Here is a 24490-nt window from a genome sequence, read left to right as displayed (position 1 = left end):
CTTATGTCCCCACCAAGAACCTCCAGAATTCCTAAGCACATAACCAGGAGTAAGCCCTGAGCAGTGCTTGGTATGGCCCAAAAACAAAAATAAAAAATTCTCTCAAAAATTTAGGCATCGTGGGGCCAGAATGCTAGTACAGAGGGAAGGGCACATGTCTTCTTGCATGCAGCCAACCTGGGTTCGATCCCGGCACACCTGGTCTTGAGCCTGTCAGGAGTGATCCCTGAGTGCAGAACCAAGAGCAAGCCTGAGCATAGCCAGGTGTGGCCCCAAAACAAAGCCACTTTTTTCCTAAAAACACTTAGCTCTGATTAATAAAGTGCTTTATACTTGGTGTTTAAAATTTAGGACTGGGGGTTATTATAGGGGGTAAGGCACTTGCCTTGCATGCCGCCAATCCCAGTTCAATCCTCAGTACCACAGGTCCCCCTGGCCACCTCAAGGAGTGAGACTTGAGTACAGCGTCCCTAAGCATTAGGAACTTCATACCCATACTGGAGCCATAACTGTCCTGACTCTCCATCATCCTTGGATTCCCAGCCAACATGGTCTGCTTCGGCAACATGGGGAAAGCGTTGATGTTCTTCACTGGAGGGCTGGAGCCAACAGAAACAGGGCTCTCAAGGGACGCTGCTCGGGTGTAGGGAGGACGGACGGGCTGCACAGACGGGGAGCTCCTCAGACCTGTGGGAGCACAGACGCATGAGGGGCAGCGGTCCTCCAACGCTCAAGGCAGACATGCTCAAGTACAACTCCTAAGAACCGGTGCCTTGCCAGTCAAGACTGTTTTATAAAACATACAACATCTTCCTTTACAGAACAAGCACCAAGCACTAGAATCAAAAAACCTCAAATTCCAAATAAATAGAACCATGAGTCTCTGTACTGGCTCAAATACTGATCACGGTTCTGTAGTCCGAAAGGGAATTCTTTCAATAACAAAAATTTACCAGTGTTTGAAACTCCTGAAGGTTGCACTTATATATGCTTATTAAGCAATTTCTCTGATTGAAATTTTATAATTTAATGTAAACAGAGCAGTTCCCTATCAACATAGCACATAAGGTAACATTTCTGCTTAACCTTTTTCATTTGTCTTTTCCCAACCTATTTGTTAATCTCACTGTCAATTTCAATTTAGGGAACAGTGTCACTGAATAAAAATATAATATTTATACATATTTTATATATTATATATACAAATATATAATATATATAAAACATATAATCTAGATAACTGTGTGTTATTCTTTTTCAACTAATACATGGAATATATACCATTTTAAAATGACAAATGAGGAAACAGGTTCGATAAGAACCAGAAAACACCAAAGAAGCAAAGTGACAGCTAAATTCTCTAAGAAAAAATGTATGTCCTGATATCTACTACCATCTGAAACAAATAAGGATTAATTTTTTTCCTGTAAATGCTATAATTACTGACATGAGATTTGGGACATTCATAGGAAAAGGAAATATTCATAAAGTTCCTCAAATATATTGCTATAAATTAGTTGCTTTTTTGGGTCACACCCAGTGGTGCTCAGGGGACCATATGGGATTCTTGGAATCGAACCCAGGTCGGCCACATGCAAGGCAAATGCCCTACCCACTGTGCTATCGCTCCAGCCCCTATAAATTAGTATTTTTATAATCTAAGAGGCAGAGTACCGGAGCAATAGTACAGCAGGTAGACCATTTGCCTTGCACTTGACAGACCCAGGTTCTATCCCTGGCTTCCCATATGGTTCCCGGAGCACCGCCAGGAATAATTCCTGAGTATAGAGCCATGTGAAACTCCTGAGCATTGCTAGATGTGGCCCCAAAATAAAACAAAACAAAAACCTAAGATGCAGAATATGTATTCCAAATTTACAAATGCTGGTGGATCCTCCTCTTACTCTAAAAGTTTATAAGTACATGAAAGAGCACTAAAAGACAACAATAATAAAATCTAGTTCTTTTCTCACCTAGAGAATTAGTTCCTTGAAACATCTGTTGCTTGGTTGCCAGATTATTACCATTTGTGGGTACAGAATTATTGTAAAAGTCAGAACTAGTCAGATCACCAAGAATAGCATCTAGATTATCCAAGTCTCCAGTTCCCTGAAAATGAAATTTTAAAAATTAATCTGTGTACATTATTATAGATACATAGGTTCAAACATGGCATGGTGACGGTGGGGGAGAAATGGGAAGAGAGCAAATACAATATTTTCCTGAGGGGACAATACCTAACTAAAGGCTGGCAGATTGTGGTCCCCATCCCTAGCATTTTCCTTAATAGAACAGTTTAAAAAAACTGAACTAAACCACTGGATTCAGAGATTTTAAACAAGTAATTTATTTATAACATAGACAACATTACTCAGGTTTATTAGCTTATAGATGCATGTATCTATGCACACCTTCTGAAAATAAGACGAATAAAAGCAATAAGCTAATACTCAACAAGATCTTCACATGCATGCTTTAAAAAAGGATTTTGTGCCTTACATGTTTGAGGCCCTGGGTCTGATCCTCATCACCAAAAAAAAGGGTGGGGAGGGCAAGTAGGCAAAACTTCTGAGGCCAGGAGATGGTCAGTTAAAAGCACACCTTTTACTGACAACACATGGGTTCTATCCCTGGCACCACCACATACACACACACACACACACACACACACACACAGACACACACACAGACACACACACACACACACACACACGGAGGGACATGAGGGGAGGACTTTTGGTCAATACATTTGGAGAATATTGGGTAAACAAAGAGACAGGTATTCTAGGTATTCCAGGGCAAGGACTGGAGCACATGCTTTATATGCAGGCATCCTCTCACACACACACACACAGACACACACACACACAGACACACACATACACACACACGGAGGGACATGAGGGGAGGACTTTTGGTCAATACATTTGGAGAATATTGGGTAAAGAAAGAGACAGGTATTCTAGGTATTCCAGGGCTAGGGACATGGCTCCAAGGACTGGAGCACATGCTTTATATGCAGGCATCCTGGATCCAATCCTTAACACTACACAGTCACCCAGCACTGACCAGAGAGAACCATGGGCACTGAGTCAGGAGTAGCCCCTAAGCCAGGTAGGGCCCAAAAGCAAAACACAAAAACAAAAGACTTCTAAGTTTAACATATTCATACCTTCTAAGAATGCTCAAACGGAATCTGGAAAATACATAGCATATGATGATGTATAGAGAACTTGACCTTTCGTGAAAATTAAAATTCTACTAATTCATATAAAAGTTTTTTTTCTCCCATTTCTATCAGACTCTTAATCCAATCTGTTCCTTCCAAGAATAAACACCTCAATGAAATGTTCAAATTAGGGACTAAGAGTGGTCACATTTTTAAACATACCCATTTGATATTTCTAATATCAGATATCATAGTGCACTTTGCCAATTCCCAAGATAATGTCATAGAAATGGTACCTCATATTTATTTCCATGACATAAACTTGATAGAAGTAATTAATCTGTACCAGATTGTTTTCCTACCAAAGGAAATGTGATCAGGTAAAGAGGAAATTACCTCTTCGTGTGTTTCTGTCTTAATTTTAGAGTCTTTCTCTTGGCTTGAGCTGGGAATGGCGGGGCCGCTGCACAAGCTCGCCTTGCTGTCCAGACCCTCCACTTTGGGCTGCAGCTCCTTCGAGAGCGTGTCGCTGGGCTCGTCCCTGTCCAGCAGATACCTGAGCAGTGCGTTATTCTCCTTCTTCTTCGGGCTTAGCTGCTCCTGCTTGACGGCCCCCTCCCCACAGGACACTGCAGTGCTGCTGGTGTCCTTCCCGGTGGCTTCTGCTGTGATCTTGGCGACTTCGGCGGGAGAATTCCCATTCTGCAGCAACTTGTGTAAAATCCGGTGCTTCTCCTGCAGCAGCGACCCGTGCATGTTGGAAGTGGAAGACACGCCTCCAGATGTTGAAGAGGAGACGCCAGAAGGGCTGGTGACGCTCACGGAAGAGTCTTTACAACTTGAATCCAGAGGGGAGTTGGTCAAGGAGGAATGGGCGCGGTCATCAGAAGAGCAGGTAAGTAACTGCAGTAGTTTTTTATGGCCTTTGCTTTCCAGGGGACCCCTCGGAGTCTCTGGCCCTTCGACACTGCTCTCCTTACTTTCTTTGTCACCGAGATGATCCCTGCCATTCGATGGGCACAAGGAACTCTCTACTGGGTTCTGGTCACAGTACAAGCCAAGGGGACTCTTAGAATCCTGACTATTTACTTTGCTAGGTTGATTAATATTCATGTTGGGAGAGTTATCCAACTTGGGGCCTGGTGAAGACAGAGTGGATAAGAGAGAAGTCCCCACACCCTCACTGATGGCTTGCAGGGCACTGAGAGAGCTACTCGAAAAGCTGAGGTTCCCAGTACTGCCAGAGGATCCCATGGGAGAATGAACACCTGGATCGGAGAGGAGAAAAGACATCAGAGAACATACCGATCAGAGCTAGAGAGAAACGCTCCTTAACTCTTCAGTTTCTAGCACAAAGATGAATTAATTTGACAAGAATATACGGTTATGGAAGAAAAAAAAATTACTGAGAGGAAGAAAAACTGGCAGGGAGGGGGGCAACATAAATACCTGCAACTGGGGAAAACTGATGTGAAGCCATCTTCGGACTCCCACGATTTCTCGGAGAAATCATGATGTTCTGCTGGTTGGAGCCGAGACCAGGACTCCCATGAGGGGGGCTGCTCATGTTCAGACCGTAGCTGTTATTCTGGTAGGAAGATGGGGACTGCATGCCGGGCCCAGGGTTCACGGGGGCAATGTTACTGGAAGCCCCGTACCTAGCGCCACTCATCTGCCCCGTGGTGCTGGGGTCAGGCAAGCCATAGGTCCTGCTGTTCAGCATCTGGAAACCTTGACTGGGTGACATGTTCATGCCACCCACTGAACTGTTACATCCAGGGGCCGGAGGTCTAATGTTCTGTCCCACAGGATTTGGATTTGACCTATATCCATTCTGTTCCCTACCAAAGAAGAGAACAGGAACATTTGTACTGAAAAGTTTCACAGGGCAAGGGATATAGCTCAAAAGAGTATGTGCTTCATCTGTATGAGGTCCTGGGGTCAGTTCTGGCATCTCAACAAAAGTCAAATACAAAACAAATTTAAATTTCAGACCAGTTAAAACCCTAAATCAAATGTGTACAAAGGACGACGTACCCAGAGACTTAATTTCTTAAGGTGCCATTCCTATATAATCAATCATTATTCCAAAAACATTTTATAAAGGACCAAAATCTGAGTGACACCTCAACAACAGTGAGAAGGAACAATGCTAACTAGAATTTGAGAGGCATTTTACTAAAGTTACTATTCATCTGGGCTTCACCTACAAATGTCTGAAAATTACTCAAGATAATTAACAGGTGAATAGTCTACTTCATATATTGTTCATCTCCATTAGCAACAGCAACTATCCCTTATTCTCTGTCGGGCAATGGCATGGATCAAACCCAGGGCCCACCCATGCAACGCACAATCTGTACTGCCACACCCACCAAGATACATCCTCGGCCCTACCTTTTATTCTTAAAGTATACCTTCAAAAAGAAATTTAAAACAATCCCTAAAGGCAATGTAATGCATCACTAGAAATTAAAGCTAACAGAGCTAGTCAGATTTTATATGGTTTTTCATATTCCCATTTATATCCCTTCTCAATTCCTGGGTTTCATTGGAAAAAAATTATTTAATAAACAAACACTCATCTTCACATAAAACATAACTTAAAACAGCATATCCAGGAACCTAAATACACTTTAGCAATTTCAACAACCTTCCTGTCATACATGCTGATATATTCCCTCACTTCTTACATTAACACTAATGCATCTTGAGAAGACCGCAGTATTTAATGTGAGAATACACAGCAATCTATCATTACCGCTGAAGGAAGTGAGTTGAGACAAAGCCATGGCGATCATTGGTGACAGGATTTCGGAAGAGTTTGCTTTTTGTCTGTGCAGACACTATGGTTCCGTCAGCCAAAGAGAATCGATACACAGGGGTTTCTGCATGGCCATGGATATAGGCTGTTGGGGGAAATATTCCATTACTAGCAACTATAACAGGCAAAACATGAATACATGGAAGAAAGAGAAAGGAAATCTATTTCAAATGCAGCATTTTCTAAACTCAGTACAAAGACTGAACCAAAGTTACGAACAGGCTAAAATAAGGCCACTTAAGAATTCTTTCCTTACTGATGTGCACAAAATGACAAGTACTACTAAGCCTATGCTTACTATTTCAAACCAATGGTTTTCACTGCTTGTTAGCAAAAACCTCTTAACAGTATTTTCAACTGCCAGTCAGTGGACCAGTATCAGTTTGCAAAAAAAGGGTTTAAAAGCTTTAACTGCTCCAAAGCACACCAAACACCACAACTTTAAAAAATTCAAAACCACCTCAAAGTTTTTTACCTTCTTGATAGTGCCGTTTCTGGGACCATGACTGCCCATCGTTAAGACTAAAAAATCTCTGGATACACCTGCGGATGATATCTTCAAAGCCAGGCCTCATAGAGGATCTCAGTGAATTCGTGTCTATATTGACAACTTTGCCTATTAAACAGAAGATTAAAAATTTAGGTCCAACCCACAAAATATGTACTAGTTGCACAGTGAGTGGCTAAGTAGCTAGCAGCAGACTGCAAACACCAAGTCTCTGCCACTATTTACCTATGCTCTGGTCCAAATTTCTGCTCTGTACAGTTTTTCTCTTTAAAGACATACCCTTGTTGGAAACTTGTAAATTTAAAACTTGTAAATTTAAAAGTTCTGCTGTATACTTTAAGATGGTATCTATCACATAACTTCTCCTATCTGGATGCATGAAAGAAAACCTGGCTGGATAACCTGAGGTTCATGTTCATTCAAAGGAAAAAAAAAAAAAGAATATACCAGTAAAAAGCTCTGAAGATAAGTCTGTTTCTGCAATTACAAGACAAACACCGACCTAGACAAACAGCATGGACAATTCTTGTCATCTGGAAGGTAATTCTGTTTTGTTTTCATGCTAAAACCTAAAACCAGTACTGAGTTCCACAGATCTGCAAGTGTCTGACAATTGTTAAATTTTAATATCAAACATACTAGAGAGACAAAATTCATAAAACTTAAATGTGCTTCAAAATTAAGTCTCATAAAGATTGTCATCAAAAAGATGAGTAGGCATTTTCACTTTCTGAGCAGCAGTTGATGTCAAGGGAAAAAGAATTTATAAAACAGTGGCTACTGTGGCTGATCCATTTTTACAGAAATATGGCATGAGCCCCACCAGCTATGTTCAATATTCTAAGTACTAGGGGAAAGTACTGAGAAACTAGTCACAGGACGCAAGAAGCTGTACCTAACAGCTCAAGAGCTACACTTTTACAGTGAACCTAAATCAAGCAGAAGAATACTAAAGTTGTAGCTAGAAAAATTAAATTACTGAAGATACCAAAGGGCAAAATCTATCTGATTAACATCTAAGATATGAATTTCCAAGACAAAACAGGCTTGTTTTTGCCACCAAAAACAGAGCTTGAGTCCAACAATAGTACAGCGGGCAGGGTGTTTGCCTTGCATGTGGCCTACCAGGGTTTGATCCCCAACATCCCATATGGTTCCCTGAGCACTGCCAAAGAATCTATCACTGACCACATCCCCTAAGCTTAGTACACAATAGCATGAAAAACACAAACTATACTGAGGAAAAGCTTATTAATGAGACACATCAAGCACACAGGATAAAAATCTCTTCAGAGGCCTTAAGAGGTACTGTGTCGGGGCTGGAGCTATAGCACAGTGGGTAGGGCGTTTTCTTGCATGAGACCAACCCGGGTTCGATTCCCAGCATCCCATATGGTCCCCTGAGCACTGCCAGGGGTAATTCTTGAGTGCAGAGCCAGGAGTAACCCCTGTGCATCACCAGGTGTGACCCAAAAAGAAGAAAAAAAAAAGAGGTACTGTGTCAAGTACTGCAAGCCTCCTGTGAAGGACAACAACCAGACAGGACGGTTACAGTCATGGAAACATACATCTCCACCTGGGCAGCAAGGACTGGAAGCCATTTGATTTTTTCCTGTGTAGCATTCACTTTTTTTTTCTTTTAAGATCTTGTTTTTTAATTTTTAGTATGTGGGGTAGGGGACATAGCCAGCAGTGCTCAGGGATCAGTCCTGGCAGTGGTGGGGGAATGGATGTGGTGTCCGGTATCAAGCCAGGGTCAGCCACATGCAAGGAAGCCTTGACCCGTGTGCCATCTCTCCACCACCATGTCTTTCCCCTCACCCTACCCCTATATACTTTTATAAAGAACAATAATTGCTTTTCTTATGTAAGGAAAAACATTGATGAGGTCATTTTTAAAGAAACATAGGAAGTAATACATGCATAACACACAGTATAGCTGATATAATGCAGACACTTAGATGATAATACTGCATATAAAAATAGCTAAATAGTATAAAAACACCCCAGATGAACAGATGGTGCCACATGCATCACACACACAGTTTTTACCTGAAAGATCATGCCTAGTAATAAAGCTCTCGGGGTTTGATGGAAACGCTCTTTCTCCTGTGGTGATGCGGCGTGCCACACAGATCATGCAGGACTGCAAGTCTGCAACAGAAATGGTTACCCAGCTAAGAGCTACATCTGTTTGGGTATTTCAGTTCGACAGGTGAGGAGGGAGGCGGGATCCAGTAAGAATTACAACAATGAAAATTACAAACCTTTAAGTCGCACTGCTTTTGCAGAATAAACCCCACAAACCCCACTGCTCTTACCTTCCCCTTCCTCCATCATAGCTCGTGGCTGAGACAGGGCAAAGCACTGCATCGTCTCATATCTCTGGCGCATTTCAGGACTCGGATTTATATCTTCCAGAATGTCAAGAGGTGTTTTCATCAACATCCGGCAATTAAACGTATGGCTTTTTTGTCTCTGGGTCTCATTTGTCCAAGCAACTCCATTAACTTTGAAAAACAAATTAAGAGGTGAGAAGCTCTGCCTTTTCAATCTATGATACTGTCAAGAACTCAAGCCTTTAAACCCGGAGCTGCTGAGCGCGAATCGGACCCTCTGCGGCGCTTAAAGACTTTGACTCCAAAGATGTAACACATTCGGGCATCCAGCGCAGCACCTGAGAGCAATGCATTGGGACACCAAACTGGGCTACAACTCGGTGCTGCTGGGGGTGGATTTTTTCCCCCCCCACCCTGTCTTCCTGCATGGAAAGCGGCGGGCTGGCGGCACCATGTGGCAGGCGCCATCTTCTGATTCCAGACCCACAGGTATTCGGATTTTACTTTGGGGGCTCCCAGGAACTCATGGGAAGGGGGCGTAACCGGCACGCCCTCGGCCCAGATAAACCCGGAGCTGCTGAGCGCGAATCGGACCCTCTGCGGCGCTTAAAGACTTTGACTCCAAAGATGTAACACATTCGGGCATCCAGCGCAGCACCTGAGAGCAATGCATTGGGACACCAAACTGGGCTACAACTCGGTGCTGCTGGGGGTGGATTTTTTTCCCCCCCCCACCCTGTCTTCCTGCATGGAAAGCGGCGGGCTGGCGGCACCATGTGGCAGGCGCCATCTTCTGATTCCAGACCCACAGGTATTCGGATTTTACTTTGGGGGCTCCCAGGAACTCATGGGAAGGGGGCGTAACCGGCACGCCCTCGGCCCAGATAAACCCGGAGCTGCTGAGTGCGAATCGGACCCTCTGCGCCTAAAGACTTTGAATTCAGAGACTTCTTACAGCAATGCACTGGGACTGTGAGCTGGGCTATGTAATTTCTGGCAGAATTCTCCCTGGACTTTATACAGAAACCCAAAACCGCGCGGACGCGGCAGCGTCCGCGCGACTTAACATTTATAATTGTCAGCAATGTGAATTGGTTCCATTTGAACAGGTCTGACTTGGGGGGAAACTCCAAATAATAACAGTAAGTTTTTGTTGAAAATATTGAAGGTTTTTAATGTAGCAGCCACCTCTGGACTGTGAACTAAGCAAAAGCCCCACGCTGGCCGACGTGGCGTGGCGTACACCATACTATGAGGCGCAGGAAGGGGGATGAGGGGGAAAAAGAAAAAAAAAAAAAAAAGGGAAAAGGAAAAAGAGAAAAAAAAAAAAGAGAGAGAGAGAGAGTTATGTCAACTATAGTGAGTTTTGTGTTGAATTATGGAATGTAATCAAGGTAAAGAAAAAACGAAGTGAAATTCATTAGTTATACAGTAGGGGGTAGGGGGTGGGGGCGGGGGGTATACTGGGGTTTCTGGTGGTGGAATATGGGCACTGGTGAAGGGATGGGTGTTTGAATATTGTATAACTGACATATAAACCTGAGAACTTTGTAACTTTCCACATGGTGATTTAATAAAAATTAAAAAAAAAAAAAAAAAAAAAAAAAAAAAAAAAAAGAACTCAAGCCTTTCCTTACCTGTTCCATGTAAACTCCACAATGCATTAATAGAGAATTGCTTTAAAAGTAGTATTAAAGACAGGTGAGAAATGCTTCTTACCATAATGAGATCCAAGTATAAAATTTAATGTCATATACTAGAGTCCAGACTTGAAAACATATATATGTAAATGAGAATAGGAATTTTTATATTGTACTAGATGATTTTAATTTTCTTATTTACAGAGGTCAAAATCATATGGTAACCACTAACTGACCCTTACTGATTTATTTTTTGATCATTCTATTTGCCACTTCTTAAAACTTTGTTGGAGTAAATAACATAAAGTTAATTTATTAGGAGGATGGTTGGAATTGGGAGGGAAACTGGGGATATTGGTGGAGGGAAGGTCACACTGGCAGTGTTGGAACACTATATGCTTGAAATAACTGTATAATGAACAAATTTGTAAATCAGTGTTTTTATTTTTTTTATTTCTTTTTTGCTTGTTGGGCTACATCTGGCGATGCACAGGGGTTACTCTTGGCTCATGCGCTCAGGAATTAGCCCTGGTGGTGCTTAGGGGGCCATATGGGATACTGGGAATCGAACTTGGGTTGGCCAAGTGCAAGGTAAATGCCCTACCCGCTGTGCTATTGCTCCAGCCCCAAATCACAGTGTTTTTAATAAAAATCAATTTAAAAAGGAATCCAAGCCTTTATTTTCTCTTACATGTGTTTTCTGTAAAAATTACAATAACATTTCGATGTGGAAACATATGATACAATGCAGTAATTTTGACTTCAACAGAAATCTTACATATTTTGGCTCCATGTAATGTATGCCAAATTACAAATTCTCCAAGTTTGTGTTTGAAAATTCTGTTATTATCCACTTGCCTTTCTAGAGAAATCTGGACACTTACCTAAAAGATATGTTCAATTTTCTAAGAAATAAAGGCTGGAGAAGTAGGAAAGGGGTTAAGGTGCAAGCATGCAAGCAACCAATCCTGATTAAAACCCCAGCTACACATGGTGCCCCAAGCACTGCTTGGTGCCACTCTCAAGGCCCCTGATCACTGACAGATGGAGTCCCAGAGGCCCTCAAGCAGCACCAGGGGGGCCCCCAGGAAGCTTCAGCAGCCTAGGGCCTGAGCAGCACCACATTCTCAAGCCCATGCATGCCACCATTTACCCTGCTAGTCAGGAGTCATCAGGAGGGGCCCAGGGCCCCCCTGAGCATGGCTTGGGAGACAAAAAGGAAAAAAAGAGGCAAAAGGGTTCTGTTTTAAGTTGTTTAGAAAATACACATTAAAGGCCTACCTGTAGATTTTGGTAAGTTTTTAAGAAAATCCTTTCTGTCTTCTTCATGCAAGATACTGTAGACACTTGTGTTAACCAGGTCCTCTTGTTTATATTGCAGGTATTGTGTAACATTTTCTGACACAAATACAATGTTTCCATCACGATTCACCACGAACAGGAAACCATCCAGTGCCTAAAATGAGATTTGTTAATACTGGCGGTGATGGACTAACTGTCCTGACTAACTCACAGAGTGACTACATTTAGAGAGGGACTTTACAAAGAGAAGCCTGCACAAGAACCCAAGAACAATCGTCAGTGCCACCTCAATGGGGGCCTTTAAAGGGAGAGGGGCAGAGCAGGCATGGAGAGGGAATGTCCTAAGAGGGCACAGGAAGAATATACATACAGAGGAAAGAGAGCTTGCAGGAGAAACCAAGCCTGACACCTTGTTCTCAGTCAGTCTTGAGATCTTCAGAACTACATTGTGGTGTTTTGTAACACCTGCCTTAACAGGCCAAGACACTAGCCTCAGTACTAGGGAGGACTGGGACAGACAGACGGACAGATGGGAACATACACATACACACACACACACACACACACACACACACACACACACACATCAAGGCTGGTCTACATTTCTGTTGTTTCAGTCACCCATTCTGTAATAGAGGGAAAGGTGCCCACCCTACTTGGGTTTGAGCAGAGCAACAACCCGGGTCTTTGAGTGGCTGGCTCCAGGCGCCTGTTGGTTAAAGGAAATCAACACTAGCAGGTTTGCTTGGTGGCAGGGAGGTTGGTACCAATAGCAGCATATCAAGTGGAAAAAGAGAAATTTGTTTTTAACTTGCTTGATGTCGTGGTTTTGTTCTTTTTTTGTTGTCCTGTTTTGGGGTCATACCCAGCAACGCTCAGGGATTACTCCTGGTTCTCGGGGGGATCATATGGGATGCGGGAGATCAAACCCAGATTGGGAATGTGCAAGACAAGCACCTCACTCACGGTCTCATCTCTCCATGTACTTTTTTTTTTCTTTTTGGGTCACACCCGGCAATGCACAGGGGTTACTCCTGGCTCTGCACTCAGGAATTACTCTTGGTGGTGCTCAGGAGACCATATGGGATGCTAGGAATCGAACCCGGGTCGGCCGCGTGCAAGGCAAACACCCTACCCACTGTGCTATCGCTCCAGCCCCTCCATGTACTTTTAATGCTGGGAACAATTCTACTTCCTGAAGGGATTGGAGAACATACTTTCCCTATCCTGAATCAAAAGAGAATGCCAAAACGGCAACTCCTAGGATTTGTCACCACTGGAAAACCAAGTGCCATGTCCGAAATTTCTTAAATCTGATACTGAATTTCTATAGAAGAAACTTCTAGAAATGGAGCTGAATTCCTGGACTGAAATTTAAAACACACACACACACACACACACACACACACACACACACACACACACACACACACATATATACACACACACACACACACATCAAAGTTACTGAAATGATCATAACCCTGACTCATTCAATCTATCAGTAATGGGCTCTCAAGAAACAATTCAAATTAAAACAAAAATTTACAGAAACAAAAAAAACCCAAAGAAACAAAGATTAGGCCAGAAATGTGGCTTGTCAGTGAGCACAGCACTACCAAAACCCAAAACAACAACCAAAAATAATTATCTCACTTGAGACCAGAGCAATAATACAGTAGGCAAGATGCCTGCCTTGTACAAGGCTGATCTGGGTTCAACCCTGCTATCACACGTGGTCCCGAATTCTGTCAGGAATGATCCCGTAACACAGACCCAGGAGTAAGCCCTGAGCACCGCCAGGTGGGGCTCAACCCTCCACTCCCCCAAAAAATAAAATCTCACTTGGAGTCAAAGACATCACGCAATGAGTCAGAGCACACGCTTTTTCCCTAGAAGAATAACTAAGTTCAACCCCTGGGACCACACAGTCCACCGAGCAGCTGCCATGTACCTCAGGGTATATCCTCAAAATAAAACAATGAACATTCAAAGACTCATGAATCAAAAAAGAAAATTCCTAACCAAAATGTTGTGGATTTTAAAACATAAGTACAGCTTAATTATTTAAATACTTGCCTGAAGTAAAAGTGGTCCTAGGGAATCTTTATCAATAACTCCTTGTCCTGTGGAAGATACATCTGCTTTCTGAACATCATCATCATTGGAAATAGCTTTTCCTGAAAAGAAAGAAGGCAGAACTACAAATAACACATGTATTAATTATAGATTAAATCGGCAAAATGGACACATACACATGCACACATATACACACACATTTTGGGGGGAAAGAAATGCTACTATCACTTTTAAAAGTAAGTCAGGTTTCAGATTTATCCAGGTGATCAGATTTATCCTAGATCTTTCACTGCTACACGTATCATTTCCGTGGCTTCCTACGGAGAACTAGAAAGTGGGCTTCTTTCTAGTTATTATTTCCAAATAATCTAGTTACTATTTCTGTTAGCTATTTCCAAAAGAGCAAAGCTGGTCAACTATTCTATTTCCATAACGCCTAGCTTCCATTAGTAGTCTCTTAATACAAGCAATGAGACAGTGAAAAGAAAAACAAAAAGATAGCTAGCAAGCTCCTTCTTAAAGACTCGAGTGGTTCTCTTACTTTGTTATTACCTTGCTCTTTTATTTGACGTATCTGTCTTACTGTTTCCTTTAAAATTGCACATTTATCTGGTTTGACATTAAAAGTGTCAATGTCACTGAGATTAGCAGATATTAGTTCGGCCAATTCTTCAATATATTTACTCTCCTGTTCCCGTCTCCACTTTTCACCACTGCAGGTAAGACTGAGGGGGAAAAAAAGCCATGAGTAAATACACCCACAAAAGAGCTGTGAACAGAATCACTCACAACACAACACTATATTACCTTCTTATGTAAACAAACTAAACTCAGCCAACAGAAATGATCAAAACAACATCTCAGAGAAGGGATATAAAATGGCAGAAATTCATACAAATCTAAATCCAATTTTTGTTAGCACAGTGGCTTTGGGCTACTCACGTTTTCTCATAAGCAAAATAAGGATAGCCCTGACCTCCATGGAGACAGTAAAACAAGAATTATTTTTTAAAGTGCTTACTATTAATGATGACATTTTATGAATTGCACATTATTTTCTCTTTTGCTTTCAATTTTTCAAATATTACATTCAAGTTCAAATGATCCTGACTTAAAACCCCTTAGGAATGTAATAGAATTCACTATTCTATTGTAATAATTCTATGCTTAGAATTTTAACTGCAGGATTTTATTGGAGCTATCTCTGAAGTGGAGCAGGCAGGGGTGGGGGGTGCTGCTTCTATCAACTGGATCCAACAGTTCAATCTCATGGTCCACGCATGCAAGCAGTGCTTGGGGGCTTCAGGGCTACACCTGGCAATGCTCAGTGGGGATGTGGTGGCAGGGCCCAGTGAATTCAGAGTGTGCCATAATCCCAGCCCCTTCAATAGTCTATTTTCCAAACTTCTAACTTTATTCAGGAAACTACATAAATGGCCACTCATCAGCTTAGAAGTTGTTCATGAAGGATAGCAAAGATTCTTATTTGTAACAACCTTAGCTATTTACCTTAGCTGTAACCTATTCATAACTTGAACCACTTTCACTAAGACGAATTGTGTTAGTATAATATTGTCACTTCTAGGGGCACAGCATGTAGGGCACTTGCCTTGCACATGGCTGACCATGGTTTAATCCCCAGCACCTCATGTGTTCCCCAAGCCCCTGGCCAGGAGTGTTCCCTAAATGCAGAGTCTGGAGTAACCCCTGAGCACACCCGGGTGTGCCCCCTCACCACACACAAACACAGGCGCGTGAGCGCGCGCGCGCGCGCACACACACACACACACACACACACACACACACACACACTCTCTCACTTCTACTGAATCAGTGACAAAGCTTCTATTATATCATAAGGATGGTCACCTCAGCAATGCACCACTGTCTACTATAGAGCAAAACTACATTATTTAAGTCAAGCCAAATACAAAAGTACCGATCAGAGAATGTAAATAAGACAATGCTGAAATGGGATCTTTAAAACAAACAAAAAAAGTAGAGGGAGGACACCTGGGAAAACCATCAGGAAACTAGTCACCTACCCTTGTCCAGGAGTATCACATGGCAGTTTGCGTTTTCGTGAATCAGGGGCCAATGGATCCAAGGCATTTTCTCCTAACCCACTCATGATGACTACACATCAGCAACTAAAAAGGAATAACATGGCAGAAATGTTATAAAATATCCATGACTCTAGAAAGATGTAAGCTGGAATGACTACACTATTCCATACATAACTATTTTCCCTAAATGGTTAGAAATTCTAAGCATTTGTTTTCATAAATGGGTCATCTACACTCAATTTCACACTTCCTATTCTTGTTTAATTTTAGTGTAATCACGACTATGTTTAACCCCAAGACAGGAAAGTGTCTTAAGTCCCAATGAAAACATTGGATACCTCAAATAACTAGGCATCCTTCTTTCTCCCTGTTTCTGGGCCACACCCAGCAGTGCTCAGGGGTTACTTCTGACTCTTCATTCAGGAATCACTCCTGGCAGTACTCAGGGGACCGACCATATGTGATGCTGGGGATCGAAACTGGGTCGGCTGCTTGCCAGGCAAGCACCCTTCTCTCCATACAATCACTATGGCCCCATGATACCTTTATTTTTGATAACAAGAAAGAAGACCCTTTCATCTCTTGCCATGGCAAAATCCTAAATTTATTTGCACCCAAGTAAGCATGACAATTAATTTATCTTATCATTTGAAAGTATTCTTCAAATGACAAAAAGTTAAATTATTCAAACTTTGGACCTGTTCATTAATATCTATCATCTAATGTGTTTTTCTCCTGCTAGTTCAAATTAAATCTCACCTGTGCTACTAATAACATTGTAAACACCACTGCATCCTACCTACTGGGACGGGCTGATTTTGACATGGTCACAACAACCATTATTTTAAGTAATGGAATTAAATTACCTAATGAAAACATTTGGTTCAAGTTGGATGGACAGGCGCCAGAGAGAGGCAACACAACAGGCCGAGAGCAGGCTTTGCCTTTGCATGTTAGGGGCCTGAATTCAAGCCCCAGCACCAAGAGGCTCACAAAGCATTCACTGCAAGTGACAGATATCTGAGCACAGAGCCAGGAGTAGTCCCTCAGCACTGCCAGATGTGCCTCCCCTCCTACCCTACCCTTGTGGGTAGATTTAAGAAACTAAATCAATAAAATTAATGTAGGATATTTCCAGTTGGAAAGAGGACGGTTTAATACTTTAAAAGCTCATAATTTTAAGACATTTATTAAATCTTCCTTCTATTAAACAAAAACTAAAAATTTTTGTTTGTCCTGAACTCTTGTTTAGATAGAATAATCATGTTCTAAAGAACTCCAAGTCAACCAAGTACAAACACTGTATTCTTTAGAACACTGTTAAATATAAAATGCAGATGTTAACATGCACCTTGCAGTTTATTTAAAATCTGAGGCATCTATTGAAAAAGAAATTTCCACTAGGTGGCACAATACTACCAGAAAGGGAGGAAAGTTGTAAAATCCCATAAGATGCTGCGTAAACTTGAGATATGTTGCTTTTGTAAAAATTAAAATGACTGTAAGAAAACAGGTCAAAGAGCTACAGCACATGCTTTACATTCAACACCCCCAACACCACTGGGCGTGGCAGAAAAATAAAACAAAATCAGAATGACATGATTAGGGCATTTGCCTTGCACACTGCTGACCCAGGTTCAATCCCCAGCATCTCATTTGGTCCCCCAAGCACCACCAGGAGTGATTCCTGAGGGCAGAGCCAGGAGTAACCCCTGAGTTTCACTGGGTGTGACCCAAAAAGGAAAAAAAAAGAGCTCTATATTAAAATGTTCTAGGTCCAGGGAGCTGAGTGAGGGAGCAGACGTAGGACAGGGCTCTTGCATTGCATGTGGCTGATTTGCGTTCAAGCCCCTATACCCAAATGGTTCCCTGAGCACTGCCAGGAGAAATTCCTGAGTGCAGAGCCCTGTCAGGAACAAGTCCTAAGCATAACTGGGTGTGGTCACAAAACAAACTAAATCATGACAATTTTGGTATAAGAAACTAATAATCGTGGGGTGGGGGGCTGGGGAGGTGGGGGGAAGGGGGGAGGTATATCGTGATTCTTGGTAGTGGAATATGTGCACTGGTGAAGGGATGGGTGTTTGAGCATTGTATAACTGAGACTTAAACCTGAAAGCTTTGTAACTTTCCACATGGTGAATCAATAAAAGAATTTTTAAAATAAATAAATAAAAAAGAAACTAATAATCACAATTATTCAAGCCAGAAATGTATCCAACTCTAAGTCTAATGCTTATGTGTAGACAGAAACCTAGATATGTGGATTTAGGACATATACACACGTGGCCCGTTCTCTTGACCCTGCAGAACAAGTTATGATGTGCATGAACTATGCATCTAGCAACAAAGGTAATTACCAAGAAATGTGCTCATGCAAAATCCTAAATTACAAACAGAAGTGGGGGTTCAGGACATAGCTCAGCAGCAGAGTGCTTGGAGTGCTCTTGTGAGGTCCTGCGTTTGATCCCAGCCACCATCGAAACAAAAGCAACAAGGTAATGGCAATTATCCAAATAAGAAGGCATAATTATTTAAGATATAAAATACTTCTCATGTTTCCTACTTTTAGGAGCAGGTGTGACACAGCTCTTGTTCTTTATAAAGTATGGGTAAACCCTGGTACACATTTTCTAAAAGACCATGTGCTATCCACGACTGAATGACAAAGCACTCTACCAATAAGATACCATGTAGGTCAAATATGTCTCCTAAATTTCATCTGCCTAAGGAACAGGTTCAATCTGAATAATAAAATACAAGTATTCCTACCCTAAAAAATCTTCAGGATATAAAACAACTAATGCAACAATTTCTAAGCACAGATACTGTATGCAACCTTCTATTTATTCGATACTAGTCTTAATTATTATTATTAATAACTATTGTTATTATTATTATTATTTTGCCTTTTGGGTCACACACAGCAATGCACAGGGGTTACTCCTGGCTCATACACTCAGGAATTACTCCTGGCGATGCTCAGGGGACCATATGGGATGCTGGGAATTGAAGCTGGGTTGGCCGCATGCAAGGCAAACGTCCTACACGCTGTGGAGCGATAACACAGCGGGTAGGGCATCTGCCTTGCACATGGCCAACTTGGGTTCAATTCCTCCATCCCTCTCAGAGAGCCCAGCAAGCTACCGAGAGTATCCCATCCTCACGGCAGAGCCTGGCAAGCTAGCCGTGGCGTATTCGATATGCCAAAAACAGTAACAACAAGTCTCACAATGGAGATGTTACTGGTGCCCACTTGAGCAAATCGATGAACAACGGGACGATAGTGCTACAGTGCTACAGTCTTAATATAGACATAAAAAATTTATAAATAGTATTTACAGGTCTGTTTTCTGCTTCTCACTGGCAGAGACAGACCCAACTCTTACATATCTGGGGGATATATTATCAAGTTTGGCAAATTATTAGTTTAGAGGCATGAAATATAAATGCCTAATACATGCACATTAGATCTAAAGGATTTCAGTTAGCAGTCGATGTTTAGGAGGGGAGATGGGGATGGAGCAAGTACCAGAACAGATTATTTTTCTCCAGAAGCTCTAAAATTTAAGAATCACAGATCAGTAGCTAACATATGTATACTTTTGCATCTTAAGTTACTACCTTTCTAGTTTAGAAGATTCAGAGAACTTGGGAAAATCCAAACTCAAAGGAGAAAATAATGTCATGCAAAAGTCTCATAGTATCATTGATTAGAAATCTATTAAAGGTGCACCCTAATTCTAGTACTAGTTCCTTGCAGTTAAATTATCACGTACATCATTTAAAATTAGAATCACAATACATACTTGGCCCGCACAAACTATCTGTGCTCTAGAAATGTTATCAATCCATGGGCCAGAGTAATAGTACAGCGAGCAGGGCACTTGCCTTGCACGTGGCCAATCAGAGTTTAATCCCTGGCATCCCATAAGGTCTCCAAGCACTGCCAGGAGTGATCCCTTAGTGCAGAGCCAGGAATAATGCTTGAGCACTGCTGGGTGTGGCCCCCAATAAAACAACAAAAAGAAATGTTATAATTCAGCTGTGTGAAACATATATTTTAATGATCTTAATGAAGAGATGTCCCCAAATGTTATTGCAAAACTGGCAGTAGGTACCCCTTCTCCGCGTTTCTCAGTAGAAGATAATCCAGTCCCAGGAGTCTTTTCAAGCCCAGCTCTGGAGTTTAGAAAAGCACTCCAGTGGAGAACCTGTTGTTAAATCAAATTCCAATATCCAAAATTTATTCAATTGTTCAACATGAATTTGACCTTCCAGAAACTAAAGTGATTTTTATTATTGTTTTCCTTTCCTGAAATATTACTTAAGAGCTCTCTTGGGCACTGTATAAATATCTGTGGACAATAAGTATTTGAGAAGTTCAGATTACATTGATGCATAGATTACTTCAAATAAAGAATAGAAGCATGTTATAAAATCCTTCATACTATCTCTATATTATCTGAAAAATAATGACAGTTCATAGTATGTCAGATATAAAATGAGCAGGACTCTTCAGAGCAACTAGATAGAACTTTTCACAAATGATAGATGCTTCTGTATATAAATTGTGGACATACTTAGGCATGCAGAAAACATTCTAAATTGCTAGAAAATGAATATCTCCAAACTACAGTTAATTCAATAATTCCAGCTCAAAAGCTTTATTTTTGATTATTTATGATTAAGACAACAAGGAAAACTTTTCTTATGTACAATAAACTGGCCAAGGACAAGGAACAGGAAGTACTCCCTGTTCAAAAGGAAAAGATATCAATCAACAACATTGGTATCCATTAGGATACTAAGAAAAGTGGACCTAAGAAAAGCCAAGTAGAAATGTGAGAGGTTAGCCAGTAAATTTCAACTGGCACAGAAAACAACCAAAGAATCTGATTTTTTTTCTAAATTAGTAAGGGCAAAAGAAGGGAATAATGGGGCGGGGTGATAGTACAGCAGGTAGGGCGTTTAACCTTGCACACGACCAACCAAAGTTCAATCCCTTCATCCCATATGGTCCTCCCGAGTACCACCAGGAGAAATTCCTGAATGCAGTCAGGAGTAAACCCCCTGAGCATCACTGGGTATGACCCAAAAAAAGAAAAAAAATGAAGGAAATAGCGTTCATGGCAGCACAGTACCAGGCACATGGAATATACTACACGATTTTCTCTGGAGTCTCCAAAGTATGTACTGCTATAGCATCTCATTTTATAGCTAAAGAAATGACTGACTTTTCACTAAAACACATCGGACAAATAACATGGTAGCAAAGCTGATACTACAATATTTTTAGGCTCTAATAAAGTATGATCTCAAAATGCTTATTAGACATTTTATCCCCTCCCCTCAAAAACAAACAGCTTACACTGCTGGGGTTACCCCATCTCCATTTAACAGGCTGTCTCAGCCCATCAGGGAGAACACCAAGATGTGACCCAGGGTACAGAAGTGTTCAGCATCAGGAACAGGCAAAGAGCTCATCAAGCTCAGCAGAAATCAACATTGCTATTCCTCTCAAGCCGCTAAAAACTCTAAAAACAGAACTCTAAAATTAACTTGGTAAACTGCCCTATGCAATGGTCTATTTTGTCACTAATTCAGTATTAACTATGACCCTTATTTCCACGTTAGAAGGTCAGTGGCTCTCACAGCAATGAAAGAAAAAACTTAAGATTAAGAAAGGAAGAAAGAGGGGCTGGAGAGATAGCACAGCGGGTAGGGCGTTTGCCTTGCACGCGGCCGACCTGGGTTCGATTCCCAGCATCCCATATGGTCCCCTGAGCACTGCCAGGAGTAATTCCTGAGCGCAGAGCCAGGAGTAACACCTGTGCATCGCTAGGTGTGACCCAAAAAGCAAAAAAGAAACTTAAAAAAAAAAAAAAAAAGAAAGGAAGAAAGAAAGAAAGAAAGAAAGAAAGAAAGAAAGAAAGAAAGAAAGAAAGAAAGAAAGAAAAGAAAGAAAGAAAGAAAGAAAGAAAGAAAAAGAAAGAAAGAAAGAAAGAAAGAAAGAAAGAAAGAAAGAAAGAAAGAAAGAAAGAAAGAAAGAAAGAAACTAGACTCTAAAATAGTTTGTGAAATATTTTTATCCTTGGGTTTTCTTGGATTAGATGCTTAGGCAAAAACTTTTAACTATCCCACAGGTAATTTAGTTTGTCAGGCTTGTTTTCCTGACTTATCCAAGGTATGATTAAATGCACTAATTAGGGAGTGTTACTGGGTTTCTCCAGAGAATCACAGTAACTTAAGGAAATTTTTCAAACAACTGTGGATTTGAATTGATTTATTGAAAACTGCTTGAAGCACTATGTAAAAGTAGAGAATGCTCAAACCAATTTTAAAAAATTACTCTTGGGGAAAATTTGTAAGACATTCACACATGAAGTTAATGCCCAAAACTCAATTTCAAACTGATACTCTTACTCAAGACAATTTAGTATACTGCCACCATAAAGCAATCTAGAGTAAATCCTAGTTAGTCTAAGATAAATCCTGTAAGATTATCTTAAGTATCATATTAAAGATTTTATTCCAATCTGTTGCATGGAAAAAAGACATGAATAAACTGTAACTTCTCTGTGCTTAGAAGTAGGGCTGGAGAGATAGTACAGTGAGTAAGGTGCTTGCCATGCACATGTTCAACCTGGATTTGATATCCGGCACCCCATATGCCTGAGCTTGCAAGTAAGAATGATCTATGAGCGCAGAACCAAGACTAAGCCCTGATCAGACTAGCTGTGACCCATAAACAAAAACAAAGGGATTTGAGGGGTTGAGTTGGGGGAGAGACAATTCAAGAACACAAGACTATTTACTCATCACTGGATGACTCTTCCATTAATACTTCCTACGCATTATGTTTTTTAATACAACTCTGGAAGAGACCCCGAAGAGAGACATGAAGGAAAGTAGAGGGAAAGTTTCAAATAAAAACAAACTGGCAATAATAACCCGTTATTGTTAAATAACCCGTTAAGTTTAGAAGGAGTATTAAGTACCTCATGCAATCCATTTTTCAATTTAATTCCATGTCAGCTCAAACACTTGCATCCCTAAAACCATTTTAGGTCCAGGAAATAGAGATGAACTGACAAACTGCTAGAATTCACAAGTTAGGAGAGGGGAAAACATAAACAATTTAACAACCCAATTTGGCAAGTGTTAAAATTAAGGGCACCACATAAAATGCCATGGGATTACAGCTTACAGAAAACCTATCTGCCTACAGTTGTTCCAATTTGTTTGCTTGTTTGTTTTAAAAGGAGGGAAAAGTATAAATTACCTTTGGTACAGATGTTGCCAGAAAATGGTGCAGTATCAGGTCATTCTTTTCCTCTAATTTTGGTTTATAATTTGGAAAGGGACTGGCAGGAGGATAAAGCATTCTATTTTACTCTTTCTTTATTCACAAAGTTTCATGGCTTTTCATCTCAATCAACAAGCCCCCAAACCTCTTTACTTTTATGATTCAGCTTAAACCTAACAAGCTGAATTCAAACACAAACTCTTGGGAGGCACTGGTACCAGAAGAGGGAATGCCAATTAACCAAGGCAGGTGCTAGCTGCAACTGGAAGCCTGTTGCCAAGAGAATTCCCAACCTCTACTGGAGCAACAGAGTTGAAGTTCACAAATATACACAGTGCAGAGGGAGTTAGGCAAGGCAGCTCCATCCAAATCAAATTACCCTTTCCTGACAACATACTAACTAGCTGGGTAATTCTCGCAATGTTCTGAAGGTTATGCTGACTCCTACAATAAATCCACAACATACTAGCAATCACCCTTCTTCATCGGTACCACTGCAACAGCAGTCACCAAAACAACCCACACGGAAAGACTTTTGGACAAAGGATGATGACAAAAACATTCTGTATTTGATTTTTAACCTTAAGTTACTAGTTTCTGTTTTAAATCTCTACATCCCTCTTCCCTCAAAGAATACTCAAGAGCCTCTGGTGAAAGCGTTCTGAGCTCTAAAGAAACTGGCTCCCCTTCTTAAATACATTTTTCAGACTGTTTATTCTAACATTTTACACACTTTCCATGCTTTTATTATAGTTTACACACCACTCTACTCTGGTTCACTTTTTGTCTCTACTGGCTACTCTATAAGCTCTAAATCAGTATTAAAACTTGCATCAGAGTTTTATAGGGTTTTTCTTTTACTATTACCTCCTTACTTCGCACTCCTTTTTCTAAGCCCAGTATCATTTTACTTCCCATTAATCGTACTTTTCACCAACTCTACCATTTTCCTAAAAATACAGAAAATTCCAATGGACTGTGTTGGAGAATCATGGTTTGAAAAGTCTGTAGAAAGAGACAGTATGAGAGTTATGCAACTCACCTCACATGCAACCAACCCCAGTTCAATCCCCAGCACCACACGATCCCAGTGCGTGCAGCCCTTTAAACTCTCAAACAGGGAGCACCACAGGATACAACCCTGAAGATTGCCAAACATCGTGAGGGGGCCCAGGTAATCCCTGGCACTGCAGGACCTCTGCATGAAAATCACCAGCCCCTCTGGGCCTTCCTGGGAATGCCCCCTCCCTCCCA

General features: G+C 41.2%; 1 protein-coding gene across 5 annotated transcripts in view; it reads right to left on the bottom strand.

Moving 5' to 3' along the window:
- The window catches only part of NCOA3 (nuclear receptor coactivator 3), a 122695-nt gene that overhangs the window by 13914 nt on the left and 84291 nt on the right, over positions 1 to 24490 (bottom strand). For all 5 annotated transcript variants that reach the window (XM_055137514.1, XM_055137512.1, XM_055137516.1 and 2 more), the window contains 12 exons: positions 15907 to 16011; positions 14414 to 14586; positions 13862 to 13962; positions 11762 to 11936; positions 8823 to 9011; positions 8554 to 8655; positions 6469 to 6609; positions 5931 to 6078; positions 4619 to 5010; positions 3566 to 4437; positions 1974 to 2109; positions 493 to 687 (listed from right to left, as the gene is read on the bottom strand). In XM_055137514.1, the coding sequence (XP_054993489.1) occupies positions 493 to 687; positions 1974 to 2109; positions 3566 to 4437; positions 4619 to 5010; positions 5931 to 6078; positions 6469 to 6609; positions 8554 to 8655; positions 8823 to 9011; positions 11762 to 11936; positions 13862 to 13962; positions 14414 to 14586; positions 15907 to 15992 (2710 nt within the window). In that variant the 5' untranslated portion in view covers positions 15993 to 16011. The remainder of the gene's footprint in view (positions 1 to 492; positions 688 to 1973; positions 2110 to 3565; positions 4438 to 4618; positions 5011 to 5930; positions 6079 to 6468; positions 6610 to 8553; positions 8656 to 8822; positions 9012 to 11761; positions 11937 to 13861; positions 13963 to 14413; positions 14587 to 15906; positions 16012 to 24490) is intronic.

Source organism: Sorex araneus, chromosome 5, assembly GCF_027595985.1.
Source record: "Sorex araneus isolate mSorAra2 chromosome 5, mSorAra2.pri, whole genome shotgun sequence".
NCBI classification, from domain to species: Eukaryota; Metazoa; Chordata; class Mammalia; order Eulipotyphla; family Soricidae; genus Sorex; species Sorex araneus.
This window is presented reverse-complemented; position numbering and strand designations above follow the sequence as displayed.